This window comes from Sinocyclocheilus rhinocerous, unplaced genomic scaffold, assembly GCF_001515625.1.
Source record: "Sinocyclocheilus rhinocerous isolate Xijiao unplaced genomic scaffold, SAMN03320098_v1.1 scaffold1907, whole genome shotgun sequence".
NCBI classification, from domain to species: Eukaryota; Metazoa; Chordata; class Actinopteri; order Cypriniformes; family Cyprinidae; genus Sinocyclocheilus; species Sinocyclocheilus rhinocerous.
Window position 1 is genome coordinate 419,641 of NW_015628766.1, and position 13,950 is coordinate 433,590.

At 34.9% G+C, this 13,950-nt stretch overlaps 1 protein-coding gene across 1 annotated transcript; it reads left to right on the top strand.

The window, feature by feature from the left end:
• The first annotated feature begins 9,987 nt into the window (after positions 1–9,987).
• Positions 9,988–11,950, top strand: LOC107738481 (transcription factor LBX1-like). The gene is made up of 2 exons (XM_016550240.1): positions 9,988–10,300; positions 11,466–11,950. The coding sequence occupies exons 1-2, from the start codon at positions 9,988–9,990 to the stop codon at positions 11,948–11,950; spliced, it is 798 nt and encodes a 265-aa protein (XP_016405726.1).
• The last annotated feature ends 2,000 nt before the right edge of the window (positions 11,951–13,950 follow it).

The window sequence follows — 13,950 nt, forward strand, 5'->3', positions numbered from 1 at the left end:
TTTTTTTGTCTTTGAAAATATATTTAAAAAAAAATAAAATGTAGCTGTAGATCAGACCAGATGAAGCACATCAGTCATCAGAAGCTGGGGAACGGCTCTCTTGGGGTGTCATGCTGAGAATAAGATTAATTGGACTGTACTGACTTAACTAAAGGCTCTTTGGTTTAACAAAGGATATATAATTGTGTTGTGAGCAAATGTAAGCATATTTATTGTACTGGGAATTTTTCTAAGATTCTGCTGATTTACACAGATGTGTACAAAATGTGCTGTCTCTGCTAAAATAAAATCATGGCACACATCAAAATAATTATGATTGATGTAGTTGAATATTTAAAGCTCGGGTATATATAAAGCTAAGTGTGAGTAGCTTCTGGAAATGCTTGTGGTCATAAAATATTAAATAAATTCTAAATTCTGTTAAAATTCTGGTCTTTCACGTTATACATTTCATCACTAGAGTAGCAGTCAGAACCAAAACTTCAAAGATTCAGACCAAGGCTAAACCCCTTGAAGCTAGCCAAGATCTGTCAACCCAAAAAGCAGCAATTTTAATTAACTGAAACAAAAAGTTCTGAACATTGTAGTGTTAATTTCCAATACCCAATTCCAATACCCATCAATCCATCCCCAATTCAAGATGTAAGTTAGAAACTATAGTTTTAAGCTGTCTAGAATCTTAAAGCATGTTTAAAATTTTTTGGGGAGTTTAAACATATTTTAGAAGAAATAAGAAATATGTGTTAAATGTACATCTAATCAAACCTTAAGGCTTCAGAGTCAAACTTACCTTACTGTAAAACTTACTGTAAAACATACAGTATAATGAAACAGTACAGTTGAACAGCAATAAGCTCAATCTACCCAAACTTGAAATAAATCCCTATTTTGCAGTTTTTTTTAGTTGACTGGTTACTCATGTACTCTTTTTTTATTTATTTATTTTTTTTAATCAAAAAGGCTTAATTACACAAATTTATTTTATTTTATTATTTTATTTTACTGTGCCTTTTATATTAAGATTTTTATGCAAAACAGCACTTCTACTTATTGCTGTTTCTGCAGAGCCATGCAAAAGACAATAAGTGGGACCACAATGACCTCCAACAACCACACAAAAAATTGTTGGGATTTAATCCAAAAAATGAGGCAGAGGCCAAACAAACAAACAAACAAACAAATAAAGAAAGAAATAACTATATCTATAAAAAAATATCTTAAATCTATATTTAAGATTAAATAAATATATATATATATATATATTTATTTATTTATTTATAAATCTATTATTCTTCATATTAACAAGAATATTAAAAAATGTAAATAGTAATTCATTTTTAAAGAAACAGTTGAATTTCCCAGCTGAAAGTCAGAATAATCATCATCTCAATGGGTGGTAATGCTATCAAAACACCAAAGGGTTTTAATTACCCAACTTCCACCATAAAGCACACACCAAATATGCTAAAGACCTTTGAACTCTGCTTAAACACGCCGCACATACTCCAGCACGTCACAAAGAAGAAAGGCCACGTCGAGCTACACTGTTAGCAAAGCGACCAAGAAAGGAGCCGCTGCAGCTGTCCGTCTCGAGTGACGAAGCACCCTCTCCATCACTGGAAATAGTGAGCCTTTTCTGCCATCCCTCTCAATTTCTCCCAAACACTCTTCATTCGGTGCTCCAGAGGGTGCCGCTCAGTGTAAGTGAACCCCCTGTCACCCCTCACCCTTCAGAAGCGTCGAGTGTACTGTGAGACAGCTGTGCTCTGCTACACTGAATAGCCAGGACAAGGGCCTGTGTTAATGTGTAGCTTCTCTTTGTAGCTCTAGTCTCTTTAAGGACAATAGATCAAGCAGGCAGAAAAGCTGTACGGGGAGAATAGAGTTACTGGGTATTTAGGCCTAGTTCATAAAAACAAGACAACAAAAACCCTTGGATTCATCACTGTCTCATTTGGATGGGAAAGAGTGTGGTTTGGAGTGGAGAGGACTGGAGAAGTCAGCAGCTCAGCTATAGTCAGGAAGCAGGTGTATATAGCAGAGATATACAGAGCTGCGTGAATGGGTGGATTTTTTAGTTTGTTAGTGATTACAGTATATGTTTAGGAATGGTTTTATTCTGTTCATGTAGAGCCAATCCACTAACACCAGGCTGTTAAACCAAGTGTCCATGGAAATACTGCAGTAGAAGTTACATGGAGAGCAAGGGGTCCATCTATAAGTAGACTTTTCCTTTAAAAAAAAAAGTAATTACATTTTCTTTGATTTATATAATATTAATAATGGCTCATCTCAGAGTTGTGTTTTTGCGACGAGTTTGAAGTTTGTGCACTGGAGTATGTGGGGAGTGTTTAATAACAATAATAATTATTATTATATGATGTAACAATGTTTATGTTTTTAATGAAAGTTATTATAAAAGTAGAATGTGAAGATATTTCTAACAATACGTAACTACTCATTTGATTAATAATAATAACAATTATTATTATTATTATTATTATTATTATTATTATTATATGTAATGTAAATGTAATAATGTCAATATTTTTATTTTTAAATTTTTAACAGGGGTTCCTGGGTTTATGTTAAAAAAAAAAAGTATCAATTAATGTATGTGAGAAAGTGAATCAACATGCATTAATCTAATTTGAAAAAAATTTTATGAAAAGAAAATGAGATAAATAAGAACAATTACAGAATAAGCTCAAAGTGGTAAAAGCTAACTGGAGTAACGATAGAATGAATGTCTTTTTATTTAGTGCAATATTGTTCGTTCACACAATCATTTAATCCCAGTCTTAAAGCACTTCACACAGTTCACAGACTATGACAACAATGCAGCCAAACCTCCAGAAGTCTCTGGCATAAATGAGCGCAATTGAGTATGCTGATGAGCCCACTCTAGTGTGATTGGCTGGCTCCTTAAACTGCCTAAATGGCTTTTACTAAGCCTTCTGATTGATGAGTGTCTGACAGGCTCAATGTGGGAGTATTTTGGGCCAAACTGCTAGGGGGCGACCAAAGAATCTTTGACATACTCGTCTTGTACAGTATACACACACAAACACAAAGCTTGATGCTGCTAAGTGACTTCACAAACGAAAACAAAGACACACTCACTCTGACACATACTTACTCACGTTCAAAGAGCAGCTGAGCATTCCTCTTCTCTAATGCTATCCCATTCATCAAACTGAGTGTAATTGATGTTAAAGGCTCAAAGCAAGTCCCCACAGCCCTCCCTCTGTCTTTCTGTGATACGTAAAGCTGGGTTCAGTCATTGATCTGACGAGAAGACCATATGACATCCTAGTGACACAATATGTTCTGCTTAGATTTGATATTCTACCTATTATGTTACTGACAGACAATGACATAGATAGAAGTTATATTTGTATTAAGATAATCTAATATGAGCAATTTCAAATGAAAAGGACGATTTTTCATTTTTAAATAGTTTTCACAAATATGGATATATTGCCCTTTATCAGGAGTGATATTGCCATATATGCTACCTATAGGGTAATATTATTTTCACATACATACATTGTCTGGGTAGATGAAGAGATACGTTTATAAAATCCCCATAGTTTGTATATTTACAAATATTAATAATATCTATGATGTTTTTTTTTGTAGCAACCATATGTGTCAACAAAATGTATAATTATTTAGTATGCAAAAAAAAAACATATATACAAAAATCTGTGATAAAACTTTTAAATACATGTCTATATTTACTTCTACACCCATTTTTTTCAGTATAGGATGTACTTTGAAACAATTACTCGTATATCTCATGTAATTACAAACAAACAGTAAGTTAACACATTGAAATAAATGTGAAATTTTGAATTTTGAAAAGTTTGCAAAAAAAGGTCTGCATACATAAGAAAATGGGGAAAGAGAGATTTCTTTGAAGTAGAAAGACTGAAATACTATTTTCTTGTAAAACATACTACAATAATCTTTCAAAATCCTTCAGATACTCAAATCTTTTTTTTTTTTTTTACAATGTACACCAATATTTTTTTCTTCATTGTACATCACGCAAACATGCACATATACACACTTGTAAAGTCTCACTCATTGCTGCATGGGCTGCACCGAAACAATCTCCATTGTTGGGTTAATTAAACACTTGGACTTGACACTTTGACCTGTCATAATTTGAGCCAAATCACTCATTATTCATTTATAGGCTATACACACAGATGCTCACACATACAGTATACATACTATACTATTTTATTTGTTTTATTTACTAAATTCAACTATTTGTGTAATATGGTTTGACATGTTTTATTATACCAGTATTGGAATGAGGAGTTTTCATGTTTTTCTAGAATACAAAACATTCCCAATATGCTACATTCTCAAACACCGTTAGGGACTGGAGGTATTTTGATGCCAGGCTGTGTGAACAGCTTTCAAGGGGAATGACTGTGTCTGCTGGCATCAGGCCTAACCAGCAGACAGGCACAATGCCACATGGGCACAGAGTAACAAATGTTCTGCCATAGGGACAAAGAGGCAGCAGACTGCTGTGCAGCTTCAGTCTCACCCGGCCCTCCAGGACCGAGTTTGGACAGCCCTGTTATACAGGATTCAGTCAGTTTAAGAAGCATCATGAACTATTTGCAAGCAACGTAAAGTTCCTCATCTCTCCAGTAGGTGGCAGACTTATGTTAGTGAATCCTCAGGACAGACGAGCAGAGCTCAGGAAATCGTTCACTCTCTCACATGCTTTCTGTGTTGTTCAGAAGCATATCATTAAGAAAGTAAATGATAAAATAACTTAAAAAACTGATTTTAATAAATAGTAGTAGGCTAATCCAGCATTGTCTAACATGTAAATTGAACCTTGATCGCTATAAATCAAATATAAAAGTAAGTAAATATGAATAATATTTAATTAATATAAGAAAAAAAAAAACTGTCTCGATCTCATAAACAATAAACAGGCACATATTTCAGGCTGTTTTCACCAAGGGGGAAAAAACACCTCTAATTTACAGCCCATTCACTATTACCTTCAGGGGAAATACACAGTTATATTAATGTTCCTTGCTTCAGTTAATTATTTAATGGTATTAAAATCTCTTTTTCGCTGTTGATGAGCTTTTTTCTTTTTTCGGTGATTCAACCTCTTAATTACACTGATTTAGAACCTAATTATTTGTTAGGCCTGAAGCCACTACATAATGTTGCACTACATGCCCATTTGTTTTTGAGTCAAGAAACCTCTTATGTTTCTCAAGCTCTACTGTTATTTGTTTTAAATCTGCTTATTCAAAGCCTGTATGTTCTAAATGATACTGTTTTGTTATACTTTTTTTTTTTTTTTCTAGACCAGTTTTCCATCACAGTGGAAATTGTTGCAAAATCTAATACTATTTAGATTGGTTAAGAGGAAATAATGGTTTATAATGATAATAATAAAGTAAATTACTTTGGTCGTAAAATGTGGGGGGAAATTGCAATATTACATAGTGTTTGCCCTTAAATTCTCATCTGCAGTTATGTGCTTCACAAGCATTTTAATTCAATAGATGTGTGTCATTTTACCCCATTGCCATTGGTTTATGTTTTACTGTGACTAATTTGAAGGTTGTGACCCTCAACATAAGCCTGAACTGTTTGTTCACATAGCAATCAAGCAACATTGATCTCTGACCTTTATGATATCCTGTTCATAAACATTTGTTGTTCTAAAATTGTTTATTAGTAGCTTTAGTAATAATGATGATGGTGGTGATGGTACAAAAATAGTACAAGTGCAATAACATACATTTTGTTCCTCATATAAATACATTTCTAAAAATTAAATAAAAATAATTTCTACTAAAACACTACTTCTACTACTACTACTACTACAAATAAACTACTACTACAAATAATAATAATTAATAATAACATATATAAGTATTTATATATAAACCAGGAAGCCTTTTCTGCAGTGAGACAAACAGCTGTTTAGAAAAATTGTATGTCTTCATAGCATTTTGGAAGAAATAACCTTCAAGTGACAAGTTCATTACACTTTCCCAACTGAATGTAACCACTGATGACATTTTTGAAACTCTGAGAACTGACATTTGATTAATTTGTTTGTTCGGCTGATTTATAGAAATGTGAGTTCCTTTGTGACTAATCCAGCATTTTCCTGCAAGTTTCATGCAGCACACTTTGCCACTATTCACCACATAACCAGAAAATTAAATAACTTTACATTCACATGAAAATGAATAAAAGCAAAGTATTATCTCGTTTTGGGGAATGTGTGGGAAACATTTGCAAGCTATTATTTTCAGTACAAGAGATAAATTGAATTTATTTTTACATCTTAGAAGATGCCCAAAATAACCTTCATTGAACCTAAAAGCACAATGCAATTCAGATTCTTTCTTTATAAAGATATCTAAAATTGTCATACATCAAAAAATATGCAACCAAAATGTTGCATGACCAGGGACTGCTGATATGTGAGATCAAACACTTCTACACAGAAATACATGTTGATCATGCACATAAAAATGTCACATTCTTATGTAATTTAATAATCACTGAAGGTGGTCTGTTTTTAAGGTGTGGGATTTGGTGGATTACCACAAGTTCATGCTTCACTTAGATATCGGATACTGTTCAGCCTCCACTTCCTCCATCCCATGCCAGGCTGTGTGAACAGCTTTCAAGGGGAATGACTGTGTCTGCTGGCATCAGGCCTAACCAGCAGACAGGCACAATGCCACATGGGCACAGAGTAACAAATGTTCTGCCATAGGGACAAAGAGGCAGCAGACTGCTGTGCAGCTTCAGTCTCACGTTCAGTGAAATACATGTTGCATTTTAGGAGTTCAGTAATTATGCAGTAAATGAGTCTGGTAAAGAAATGTTCTTTTGGACTGTATGCCTGAATTTTTCATACGTTGTATCAACTAAGTAGGCCTATTATTCTAATAAAAAGGGGGGCTTTTACATCTATCGTTCTTGTTATATCTATTGTTCTAGTTTGTGTTGTTATACAGCAGGGCTGTCCAAACTCGGTCCTGGAGGGCCGGTGTCCTGCAGAGTTTAGCTCCAACCCTAATTAAACACACCTGAACCAGCTAATCAAGCTCTTACTAGGCATAGAACCTTCCAGTCAGGTGTGTTGAGGCAAGTTGGAGCTAAACTCTGCAGGACACCGGCCCTCACATTCTTATGTAATTTAATAATCACTGAAGGTGGTCTGTTTTTAAGGTGTGGGATTTGGTGGATTACCACAAGTTCATGCTTCACTTAGATATCGGATACTGTTCAGCCTCCACTTCCTCCATCCCTCCAACAAACACATAATCTCACATTCACATACCAAAAGATCAAAGTCATCAATGTGTTTTTATTTATTATTTCATTTATTCCTCTATTCATTGCCTCTTAGCTTGCTTTTATTTTTTGCCTCAATATTTGCCTCAGCTATACTCTTTAGATCAGCTGTTTTATATGTGATTTATAAATAAACTTCAGCTGACCTGACATGCACTCCCTCTGAGGGGCTCAGCTCCTAATATACAGTCAGATGATCTTCCGTCTATAATTACTACACTGTTCATTTCTCCTTGAAGATACTGTACAGTGTATAGAGATGTTTTTAATTAATCTTTCTTAAATACATAAAGGTTATGTAGCTTTAAATTTAAACGATCAAGCTTTGGACATAAAATTCAGTGATTTTCAGTGTAAGACAAAGTGTAATATATATATGTGTGGGGGGTAACAGTTAGTAAATGTTTATTTAACATCATACATTTTAAATTAAGAATTGTTTCCCCTTCCATTCCTGTTCCTTTATTTTTTCGTCAATTTAGGCTGCTATGCTTAATCTGGAATTTGTATTCTTATATCTGAAAAATTCTGTGAAACACCAGTTATTAGGCATATTAATAAATAGTATGGCTGCATTATAATATATACTTATAACAACACCATCATTTGTTAATATCAGATATTTATTCTGATAGAAGTGCATTATTGACTTTGCTGCCCCAGTTAATTCATAACCACTTGGCCTAAAGAGAAACACTTAACAAAGAAGGCAGCAAGAGGTCAAGACTGCCATTAACTCAACAGTCAGACCGCATTGACTTGGCTAATTCATGTTTCCTGCACAACCTGCAAGAATAGAGTGTGTATGTCTCTGTGTGCTGTTTGAAGGAAAAAGAGAAAACGATAGAGCATTGTTTGGGTGACTGACTTCCTGAAATTAAATAGACAAGTCTGTTGTCAAAGTTAACGTTTTTTTTGAGTGTGTGTGTGTGTGTGTGTTGCATGTTTTAATAGATTTCACAAGAAGACCAGATCATAGTTCTACATTTAATAAAAAGCTAAATATATAGTTAAAAAGCTAAATATAAGTGCACCCCACACTCGCACCAACATCTTCTCCTTCTTCCTTCATCCAATGATCAAATGGCAGGTCCATATCTGCTCTGGTCTATGCATTCACACACTGCATGTTGCATATGGGCGATATAAGTGCACAGTGTTTTGCCTAAAACCATTGTCTCTGTAAACTTATCTTGATCTGTTATGATGCATTTATATTGAAGTACTTCTATTAATCTCTAAATTAAGTATACATTTTTCTAAAAAAAACAACAACAACTTAATTACACAGAAAATGGTGGCATAAAAAATGGCAACATATAAGTTAACTGGTTTTATTCTAGTCAAAAATATTATAATATGTCTGAATTAACGTTAAGAAATTAATTTATACGAACAAACAATTTTTTACGGGTTAAATCAAATAGAGCTCTTTAGGTAACAATTGCAGGCCACCACTTTTTACAGTGTGTTTTTTATTAACTTTTTTGTTCATCTTTGTGAAAGTTCGGGACTTAGTTATGAACTTAAGAACTTTCAGAACTGACAGCTTTTGTAAGCATGCGCTTTATAAACTGACTTAAAAAATTACAAAGTGCTGTTTGGGAAACAGTCGTTATTGTGTCGTAAAAATATACGACTTTAGATTTAACATCATCTGAAACCGAGATTTTAATATACTTTATAGCCTAATAAATATGGTAATTTTAGCACGAGTCGGGATGAATGCATGAGCACCGATCTTAAATGGCCAGCAAATACAATTCAGTATTTAATTCAGTATCAAATGAATTAAATACTGAATTAAATACTGAATTGTATTTAATTCAGTATTTAATTCAGTATCAAATGTCAACCTTATATGTTTTATATTTAATAAATAATTAATGTATTCATACTACATACAGTCTCACCTATCTTCATTTTATATTATTCAGAAAATGCCTCACTTAAAAATGTCAATTCTCATGATGTCTGAAAATCTTATGAGAATTCACTGGAGAACACGGCTGCTCCGTAAAAATGTTGCATTGTAGGCTATATATTTGAATGAAATCATGCTATATGAAAATAATGAAATCATGAAGAAATTATATAAAAGTTTATTATTGGTAAAAGATTTTATTGTATTTTATTTATTTTAGTAGGCTATCTCATCAGTTATTCACAGCTTTGGTCGGAATTACAATTCAACAAAACAGAACTGAGAATTAACCTATCAGCCGTCGTTTAGGACTGTTTGTTTCTTGTGCAGAAGGCAAACAAGAGCCACCAAACACAAACCTTCATCACTTTACGCGACTCCGCCTTTCCGTCATAGTTAATTAACTGAGCACTAAGTAGTCCTCAGTCTCCAGAACTCTGAACAGAACTGCAGAGCTGTCAACGCACAGGGCTAACTGCTCATTTGCTGTTGGGTAGTGATGGTGAGAGACTAACTCGTTGGACGTTGCCATTGTTGTTGGGCAGCTACTCATGTGCCAAAAGACTTTTGAATAGAATAGAATAGAAAAGTGGTAGCCTAGTTTTTTAAACCAACATTATATACTGTAATTAAGAGTCTCGACAACTTTGTACACACAATTTTAAAACCAAAGCTGCTTTGCGACGGCTTGGATGACGACCACCAAAGTTGTCAAAGTCTGTGAGGCTATGGAGAGCCGTGGGCTGAACCCCCTGGACCACCTTCCACCACCCGCGAGTTCCAACAAGCCATTAACCCCCTTCAGCATCGCAGACATCCTCAGCAAACCGACTGTCAAACGAACTCACAAGATCCACCGGCTTCCAGCATCAGAGAGACCCCGGCAAAGCATCACTATATCACGGCAGACTCTCATCACTCAAACATCGCCTCTGTGTGCTCTTCAGGAACTGGCCAGCAAAACGTTCAAAGGTCTCGAATTAGGTGTACTCCAAGCAGCAGAAGGTAAGAAAAGAACATGTTTAGGGATTGTAAATGAAGTTTTAGATTGTAAAAATAATCTTTTTACAATTCATGTACAAATAGTTAATAGGAAAAAGAGAAAACGATAGAGAATTGTTTGGGTGACTGACTTCCTGAAATTAGTCTATAATAAGTCTATAAGTCTGTAATGTTCCTGTGGCTCAGTGGTAGAGCATTGCGTTAGCAGCGCAAAGGCCGTGGGTTCAATTCCCAGGGAACACACATACTGATAAAAAATGTATAGCCTGAATGCACTGTAAGTCGCTTTGGATAAAAGTGTCTGCTAAATGCATAAATTTAAATAGTTAAACAAGCTGCAACTAACCCTGAAAAATGGTTACCTCTTGGGCGTAGAATTAGGTAGGGACATTAGGACATGTCCCTATAGGCTATATAGGCGACTACCAAATTGTCCCTAGCAATTATTTTGATCAAACAGTTAAATATATGTATATGTTTTTTGTAATTTCTGACGCATCTGAAATATGTCAAACCACTGATATTACCTAAGACGTTGTTATGGGGTCTGCTGTTATGTCCCCACCAATGTCAAAAGAAAAAACAACGCCCATGCCCATATGGTTTTATTCAAAACAATTTAATATCGCTGAATCAAATACATTAATGTACACCAACAAAACTACATTTTATGGGTTAAACCAGGTAGAAATATCTCTTTCAGGTAACAATTACAGGTCACCACTTTTTAAAACGTGATTACAGCAATGCCATAAGAACCATTTTTGGTTCTCCAAAGAAACTTTCGTAAAAGAACCACTGCCACTGTAAAGAACACTTGTGTATGGAAAGATTCAATGGATGTTAAAGATTCTTCATGGAACCATCGATGCCAATAAAGCACATTTAATTTAAATGTTTAATTTGACTTTAATTTTGATCAATATATTTTCATAGCTTGACTCATTTTTAGATCTCTTATACCATATCAACTTTTCAATACAAAAATAATACATTATTAAAGTTAAAATTGTTATAAAAAAGTAAATAGTTTCTTTATTAGCAATTATTATTAATATATCAACAATATTCTAATAATTTGTTCTACTGTAACTTTATTTTAATCACGATTACAAAACCATAAACTGTCGGTGTCACCTAATATTGCATCATTTTCTTTTATCCACAGGAAGGGATGGGCTGACTGTGTTTTGTCAAAGGGACAGTCCCAAAAAGCGCCGAAAATCTAGAACGGCCTTCACTAACCACCAGTTATATGAACTAGAGAAAAGGTTTCACCATCAGAAATACTTGTCACCTGCCGACAGAGACCGAATTGCCCATCAGCTGGGGCTGACAAATGCGCAGGTCATAACCTGGTTCCAGAATCGACGGGCAAAACTAAAGCGAGATCTGGAGGAGCTGAAAGCGGACGTGGAGTCAGTCAGATCCACAGGTGAAGTGCCTCTGGATAAAATCGCTAAACTGGCCGATCTGGAGAGGTGTGCGGTTGGAGCCACGGGGCATCCTGGGTCTGAGTGCTCGCCACGGCTGGGTCAAGAGTACAAGAGTGTGCACAAATTATGTCTGTCCCCCATGTCGTCTCTCTCAGACCACACAAGTCAAGAAGACTACTCCGAGGACGAGGATGTGGAAATAGACGTCGATGTCTGATGTAGCTAAACCACTGCATATTGATTTCAACTTTTGTAAATTTATATTTTAAGACACACACGCATGCACATAACCATCTACATGATTGTTGTGTTAAAATGAGTTTTATAGCCAGACTATGCAAGTTTAACTCCTATATTTGTTCAGTACTAGCTGTTGACGTTTTTATATATAAGATATTGTATGTAATGTAATGGCTTTAATGAGTGTAATAAAATAATATGTCACAAATCAGGGCAACAACCAGAGCAATACAACCTCTTAAAGACAAAAACTATTGTTTACAAATGTGTATTTATTGCGTAGCCTATGCTTCATTTGTACACAATCGACAGTGACTGCTTTTTTGTAAAGTTTTTGTACAATTCACTTGCAATATAGTGCCTTTCAAAATTAGGCCATTGTACCAATACCGAATGTGTTTAATGTATTGAGTTTGAAAATAAAAACATTTATACCTTTTATAAAGATGCTATTGCCGAGTGTGTAAATCAATAACAATCGTGATATATTCTGGCAAAAATTTTCTTTTATTGTTATTATTATTATTATTATTATTAACAACAACAACAACAGCAAGAATCGTTTTGTTTTGCTTACCCTTTTGCATAAATTCTAAATGTTAAGTGATTGACAGCAATACAGAAATAAAAGTCTGAGCTTTGTTTTATACTGCAGTAGTTGTTATGAACTACATTTTACGCATAGCCCTGTGACAAATATATATTTTTTATTTTAAAAAACGTAAACATTTTTAGATATTACATAACTGCCATGTAAACATTCATTGACAGAAGAGCTAACGAACTTCATACTTTTTTTTGTAATTGCTAACTGCCTTGATTTCTTTCCTCAAAAATAAAAAAGAAGGGAAGAAAAACATTCTTGCCCCTTTAACGCTATTGTTTTTGCTCTCTGCAGAAGAAACAGAAAGCCTTTGGCTTACTCCGCTCTCTCTCTCACTTTACAATAGCGTGACTTGGCATTTGACCCAACAACGTGTGTTTTTCCATTCTGGGCAAAATTTATGTGAGAAACACAAATCTGGGGCGCTGGGGAGAAAAAGGAGAAGAAAGACACAAAAACACCAAGTTTTGGTCCAGTTTATCCAGGGCTATATAATCCTTTTTGTTCACGGATGAAGCTGTAATTTCCAGCGTAAAGCATGAAAGCTGAGGACAAATGAGCCATCCACCCTGATGTGACAAGTGACAATGGCGCATGGCTGGACTCCTGCGGTTCACCATACTGAAACAAGTGTGTCCAGCCACATAAAAAAGACGCTAACGTTTGGAGGCCATATGGTTTCTGAAATTTTCACACAATTTCAGACAATTTGATGGATTGCGTTAACCCCTCTTTTAAACAGTTTAACGCAGCGCGAACAAAGGCCATACATTGGAGTCTCTCCTCGAGAAAGCATCTGTACCCATGAATGTCCGCTCTTGTCTTCTCGCCTTTTTAGCTTGGCGTTTTGAACAAGTCAATGAATTACAATGAATCTCTCTCTTTTTTTTGTGCACTGACTTTCGTCCCCCTTTTGGTGGTTTTAAATTATTGTGTGGGGGGACCTTTTAGTTAAAGAATACGTCCTCATTTTGTTGGAGTTTCATGGGGACTCGTTAAGCGTTCAAAGGCTCTCATGTCAGCTTTGCTAAAAAGGGGGTCTTTTGTTTATAATGTTTGATTCTTTTGCCTCCTTACCTTAAGCCTATTTGACTTTGAGGAGATTAATAACGCCAAAAACTGGATAATGTGCTAAAGAGCGTGTGAGCGTTAAAAAACAAGACGCATTGAGTGTGCTGTCAGTAGCAGGTGTAGCCTATTTCATGTATAAAAGAAACAACATTGGGCCAAGGCTTTGAACGCTAACTGTTGTAGTAGGCCTAGCTAATAGATGTTAGGCTACCTAACGTTGTTTTGTAAAGAGGAAGAATAGCTAAATCAATAGCAAGGCAAAAGAGTGTCATTTTATATATATATAAAAAGGTTCCATCATT

Excerpts from the sequence above, each read along its gene's own strand:
- LOC107738481 (XM_016550240.1), top strand. The coding sequence starts at position 9,988 with ATGACGACCACCAAAGTTGTCAAAGTCTGTGAGGCTATGGAGAGCCGT. Across the intron at positions 10,301-11,465 it reads TGTACTCCAAGCAGCAGAAG|GAAGGGATGGGCTGACTGTG; the intron begins GTAAGAAAAGAA and ends TTTTATCCACAG.